This window comes from Tetrao urogallus, assembly GCF_951394365.1.
Source record: "Tetrao urogallus genome assembly, chromosome: 2".
Classification (NCBI taxonomy): domain Eukaryota; kingdom Metazoa; phylum Chordata; class Aves; order Galliformes; family Phasianidae; genus Tetrao; species Tetrao urogallus.
In genome coordinates, this window is record NC_136814.1 from 38,950,388 (window position 1) to 38,956,387 (window position 6,000).

At 47.5% G+C, this 6,000-nt stretch overlaps 1 protein-coding gene across 1 annotated transcript in view; it reads right to left on the minus strand.

Moving 5' to 3' along the window:
- Positions 1–1,184, minus strand: part of DISC1 (DISC1 scaffold protein) — a gene marked incomplete at both ends in the record, with an annotated part of 205,343 nt that extends 204,159 nt beyond the window's left edge. Inside the window, 6 exon segments of the mRNA XM_079549936.1 lie at positions 517–613; positions 615–770; positions 772–795; positions 799–850; positions 938–1,149; positions 1,152–1,184. Of these exon segments, the coding sequence (XP_079406062.1) occupies positions 517–613; positions 615–770; positions 772–795; positions 799–850; positions 938–1,149; positions 1,152–1,184 (574 nt within the window).
- Positions 1,185–6,000: the final 4,816 nt, after the last annotated feature.

The window sequence follows — 6,000 nt, forward strand, 5'->3', positions numbered from 1 at the left end:
TACACATCCGCTTATATACACAAACACATGTATGTATGTATATATATACACACACATACAAATCACACACATTTATGTAGTAATATAACTGCTCCCACACTAGCAATGGGGGAATAATAGGAATTTTAGGGTTAAAGCAAGAAGGGAAAAAAAAGTATTATTTCAGCATTATAACAAAGTTTCCTAGGCAACGCTGTGAGAACCCTCGCCAAGACAAAACCTCCGGGGACTGAAAACTAAGAAAGCAAAGCGGGCTTGAAACTAAGAAGCAAGCAACGAGTCTTTGTATCTAATTCCTCCGCACCGCCCGCCCGCACCGAGGTCCCAAAGCCGCCCGACCCACCCAAACTTCGAATCCCACTCGAAGGGGCCGGGCGCAGCGCCCAGACCCTTCCGGCGGCGGAGAGAGCCGCTGCGGGACGACCCGGGCCCCATCACGGCTCCGTCGCGCTCACGGGGCTCCTCCCGGCTCCCTCCCAGGCGCCGTGTCGCCCCGCAGCCCCCGGCCCCGCTCACCTGGGCCAGTCGCCTCCTTCCCGCTGCCGCCGTCGCGGCGCCGCCTGTCGGTGCCGCCCGAACGGGGCTGCGGCCGCCACATCCCGCCCCCCGGGGGGACGAAGCGGCTCTCCCCGGGCGCGTCGAGCGGGGCGGAAAGCGGCGGCCCCGGCCACACCCCCGGCGGCTCGGAGCCACGGGGCGCGGTCCGCCCGGCGGCACCCGCTGCCCCTCCTCCGGGCCGGCCTCCTGCGAGCCGCGGGCAGCCCCGGCTTTGCAGCGCACGGGCGTTAGATTAGACTAGGGGGAAGATGGGGGCTGTGGCCCGAAGCCCCGACTGCAGCAAGCCGAAGGGCTGCTTCTACACGCACCCAGAGGCATTCGGCCTCCTCCCCGTGCCCCCTGGTTGCTGCAAGCCCTGCGCTATTTCACATGGGGGTACTGCTGAGGGCGCTGAGCACCGAGCACGCCAGGAAATAATTTGCTGTAGGATTCATCCACATTGCACATTTTTTTTAGTCTTACAGCCATCATGTGACTGTTCTCGAGCCCTGCCCTATCCCCGCATCCTGCCAGATCGTTGCTGAATTCAGCAAGGCTTGCATGCAACAAGGTAACGCACTGCTCATTGGCTTTCTGTAGTTCAAACTCAGCACACCAACGACTGCACTGCTTCCATTACTTTCCATAGAATCACAGAACAGCTTAGGGTGAAAGGGTCTTAAAGCCCACCCAGCACCAACCTCCTGCCCTGTGCCAGCTCAGGCTGGCCAGGGTCCCGTCCAACTTGGCCTCAAGCACCTTCAGGGTTGGGGCACCCACAACTTCTCTGGGCATTTGTGCCAGGGCCTCACTGCCCTCACAGCGAAAGATTTCCCCCTGATATCTAATCTAAATCTTTCATTTTTTAATTTAAAACCATTCCCCCTTGTCCTATCACTATCACTTTTGCAAGGCTTCGCTAAATACTGTGATCTATCAAAGTCAAACACAACTTCTCAATTTTGTTTTGTTCTGCTATCATCCTTATATACAACCCAACATTTCATATACTTTTTTCTGCTGAGGTCACTGTACCTTTTTGAGGCTCTCTAAGTTACATTTCACAGCAACAGCATAAATTTCTGCTAAAACTCTGTCCCGTTTTGCATTGTAGTTAATTTTAGAGCTCTCTTATTTATGAGGTATCTTCTCCTCCTTAGCACATGCCTAATTTGCTTTCACTGGTTTTCCTAAACTGGTAGTTTTACATCTTTTGATAGCCATAATTATCAGCTTTATAGAAGCCCATGACTGTCTATCGACAACAGCTTTGTATCAAGTCTGCTCAAGTAGTACCTGCTTCAATTATAGAATCACAGAATCATTAGGTTTGGAAAAAAACACTAAGATCTTCTAGTCCAGTTATCAGCCCATGCCCACCACACCCACTAACCACATCCCTCAGTGCCACATCTACACATTTCTTGAACACCTTCAGGGACAGTGACTCCGCCACCTCCCTGGGCAGCCTGTGCCACTGCCTCACCGCTCTTTGGGAGAAGAAATTTTCACTGATATATGACCTGAATCTCTCCTTAGCTATCATCATATCCACTACATCAACCATTCTTCAATTTTGATTTCACATTAAGCATTTTTCAAGATGTCCTCCATCCTAGAATTCAAAAATGTCTTCTCGGATATGCATAGTGCTTCATTAAAACATCCCCTCTCATGCTGAGAAGTTTTCATGACATTCAGAGATGCTGCTACAAAAAAAGCTCTGATTTATTTAACAGCTAAGAACTTACTAATGTTCTTGGGTTTTGGTCCATTTATTAAGAAATACAGGACATGCTAAGAGAGATGTAACCTCATACTCCCGGCTGTGCCCTTCCTGACTTGTGAGAGAAGACAATGGGCAGCTGTGCCTTGCAAGCCAAAAATAGACACACATCCTCCTTTCTTCAAATGTGCTGTGCTGTTGCTGATTCAGATGATGTCAGCTTATATCAGTACTAGCTCCCATCACTCAGAGATCAATTTGTTATAAAAGAACAGCTGCACGGGTGCAAACAAAGGGCTCATCCAGCACAGCACGCCTCCAACTTGAGCCCAAGGCAGTGGCCTCAAGAGCAGGAATGAGGCCAGTGCACACAGCACTTCCTCTTTTGCCTCTCCCTCCCCCTGACCAATGTCAGCCTATGGGTTTCCTTACCCCGTTCAGATTGTTAGTTAGTGATTTGTTCAGGTCTCACTGACTCCCTGCTGCTTGTCCAACCTTCCTTGGAGCTCACTTCAGTACCCTTCATTGCAAACTCCCCCAGGTCTCCAGCACTGTGCATTGCACTAGCTCCTGACGTTTGCTTCAGGCCCAGCTATGGCTGGCTTCCTTCTACAGATGCCAGGTTTTTATGCTGGAAGGAACATACTTGTCCAACTGCTGATGCCTTTTGTATGTACTATCACATCTTGTGACCCCTTTCCAGACTACATGGTGCAGAGTTATTCAGATTTGCCTTATACAGAAACTGCTTCATACCTTTGATTGCCTTTGTTGCCCATCTCTAAACCTTTTCTTTGTGTTTTTCCAGATAAGGTTAGCTATGGATTGCTACAGCGGTGTTATCTTTGTGTTTCCTGCCATATTCCATGTTCCATTACTAGAAGGTCATAGCATTTGATTTGCTTTCCTCTGACTCCTGACACACGCTTGGCTGATATGTTCTGATATGTAGCTAACCCCACAGCTTCCTTCTCAGGGGTAGTGGTTGTGTCATAGCTTTTCACCTTAAATGGGAAGTTGGTATTGTTCATAGTGGAAAGCAGCAATTCAGCTTATGCACCACTTGTTGTTTGACTGTTCCTTCTGCACTTCTTTGCAGTCAGCTCTTGTTCATACTGCAGCAGATGACCCAGTACCATCAGCAGGCTTGCTTCAACCACTTTGATGTTGAACAGCAGAGGTCCTAGAGAAGCTAAACTGCCCAAAGCTACCAGAAGGCAGCAGTTCTATATGCTAATATTCTGAAGAATCATAATCCATCCTCAGATAGGAGACCCTTGTAATCAGTTTTCCTACTCTGGAAGTCTGAACCTACTCCAAAAGCTGAAGTTTAACCCAAAACTTCAATGCTTCAGCTTGAAGTAGCTTTGTCTTATCGCATACGTACTCACATAATGCATACATTTAAACAAAGAAATCAAATTCTACACCATAACAGAATACTCAGCAAACTGTAATTAATTAGCTGGGTAGATAATCAGCAGTGTTTGTCAGACAGAGTGGATGTGAATCTGTCCCCTTATTAAGAACAGAGTTGCTTTCTGATAACCATCCTTACTCAAGCACCAGGCTGTCAGGAAGGGCCTGGAGGGAGGTCTGCAGGGAGATTTCACAGAGGACTGAAATATACTTGGAGAAAAAGGCACAGGAGGAAGACACACAACTGAAGCACATATTAGCACATGAGAACAGAATTTCTGTTTTTAATGCTTTTCAAATTGCATCCTTCATGGAATGTCTGACCCGAGTGACCAGACGAGATCTTACAAAAGAAACCTTCCACCTACAGTTAAGATCTAATAACTTACAGATGGTGTTCAGGTGTTTAAAGTGAGATAGATGTTGTACGAAATTGCTCAGCAGAGCTTATTTATTGGTGTGTACTGCATGGCTATCTTCTATTTTAGATTACACAGGAGGCAGTTGGAGTGTTTGGCTGCTTCTCCATTTCAGGTTTCCAGTGAGCTGGTATATGCAAGGCACAGCTGACAGGAAAAACAGCCGTGCCTGTCCCTTCCCCTCCCTTCCCCCCCCCCCCCCCCCCCCCCCCCCCCCCACATCACTCCTCCCCAGCTGCGCCTTCCTCCCCATCCCCATGCTACTGTCTGCTCTATGCTGGAAAGCATTTGTTATACAGCACACTGAGAAGAGGTGTGAGTTTAAACCTTGTATCTTTTTCACCAAAAGCCTTTCTCCAATTGAAGGTGATTGTGTAACAACAGCACTACTCACTGCACCAGAAATCCTGGCAAATCCTAACAATCTCTCCCATGTGCCCTTTCCTCCTCAAGCCACTTCCTTGAGACCCCATGCCAGCTGAAAATTGCCCTCTCTGCTTTCCATTCCTTGTCTCAGCCTCTCTGATTCTCATCATCTGCACATGGCTGCTTGTTTGTATGGTACTTTCACACCAGATTAACATCAGTTTATGAGAACTCTTACATGCACCTGCTCCCATCATGAATGGGTTTCCTGTAGCCCTCTCTGTCCTTTATGACCTCTGTTTCATCTCAAAACTCACCTGCAAACTCCCCTTTTCCTATTCTCATGTTTATCTTTCTTTTTTATTTTTCATTCATTCATTGTTACACCAGAGCGCTTTTCTACTCCAGTGGTAAATAACATTCACCAAAACATGCCACCGTAGTCAAGCCAACTCTACTTGCAAATTTTAGGCAAATCAAGCAGAAAAAAAACAGGGTTTTTATCTAGCATACAAATGAGAAAATCCAGAAATGCTAGAGCCATGTATTTTGATCTTTCCAGTATCAGGACATCTCAAATTTTTTAAGTTAGGTTCACACAGGGCATCTCAATATCTGTCAGACAGCACACAGCTACAGACATTCTCAAGCTGTTCTTTTATCCTGATATCTTCTTCACAGTTTAGAAACCTGAGACCTTTCAAAGGCTGGTGTCAGTGCAGGCTGGGGACACTGCATCTCACCATCAGACCCAGGGCAAGGTAGGACAATGACCAGAGCCAGCCAGGGGCTGGAAAACAGCAGCTGACAACAATGATGTGCCACAGCTGTGGGTTCCTTATCTCCACATTGCTGTGCTCTGCATAGGGAGGAACCTGCAGAGTGCCTTTCCATGGCCAGGTCCTGCCAGAGCCAGAGCTCTGAGCTGTTGCCTTGTCATCCATTCACTGCATCACTCAGCCTGCCACCTCATCTTTCCCCAGCAACATCCTTCACAGGGAAGGTTGGCTCTTCCTTCCACACTTACTTCATTTTCATATTCCAGACCAAAAGAACCAGTTTCAACTTTGGTGATGAGGCACAAGCCCAAACATGGCTTGCCTGTTGTAGCAATTAGACAACAGGAAATACATTGCAACAAAGGTGTAATGATGGAAGAACTGGCACAATAGAAAATCACAATAAAGGAAGGGAAGAAGATTGCCCATCTATACCAGCAGATTCCAAGTATGAAGAGGAAAGCTCCATAAAGAAGGGATCTCCAACCACAAATCCTTCCCAGTGGCAGTCAGCCCTTAAATGAGGTCTAAGAGAGGTGCAGCCAGGCTCCACCCCTTCCAGTCACACAGCTGAATTGCCTTCACCTGTGCTTCCAAGGCTGACTGGGTCCTTTCCCCAGGTGCTCAATCAGTGGTTCAGGCCATCATTTTCTGATTTTTTTCCAAAGACAGTGGCTCAACTGCATGGGGTTGCTGTTTTGTTTTGTTTTGATTTGATTTGTTTCTGGTGTCGGGACAGACTTCAAAACAAGAG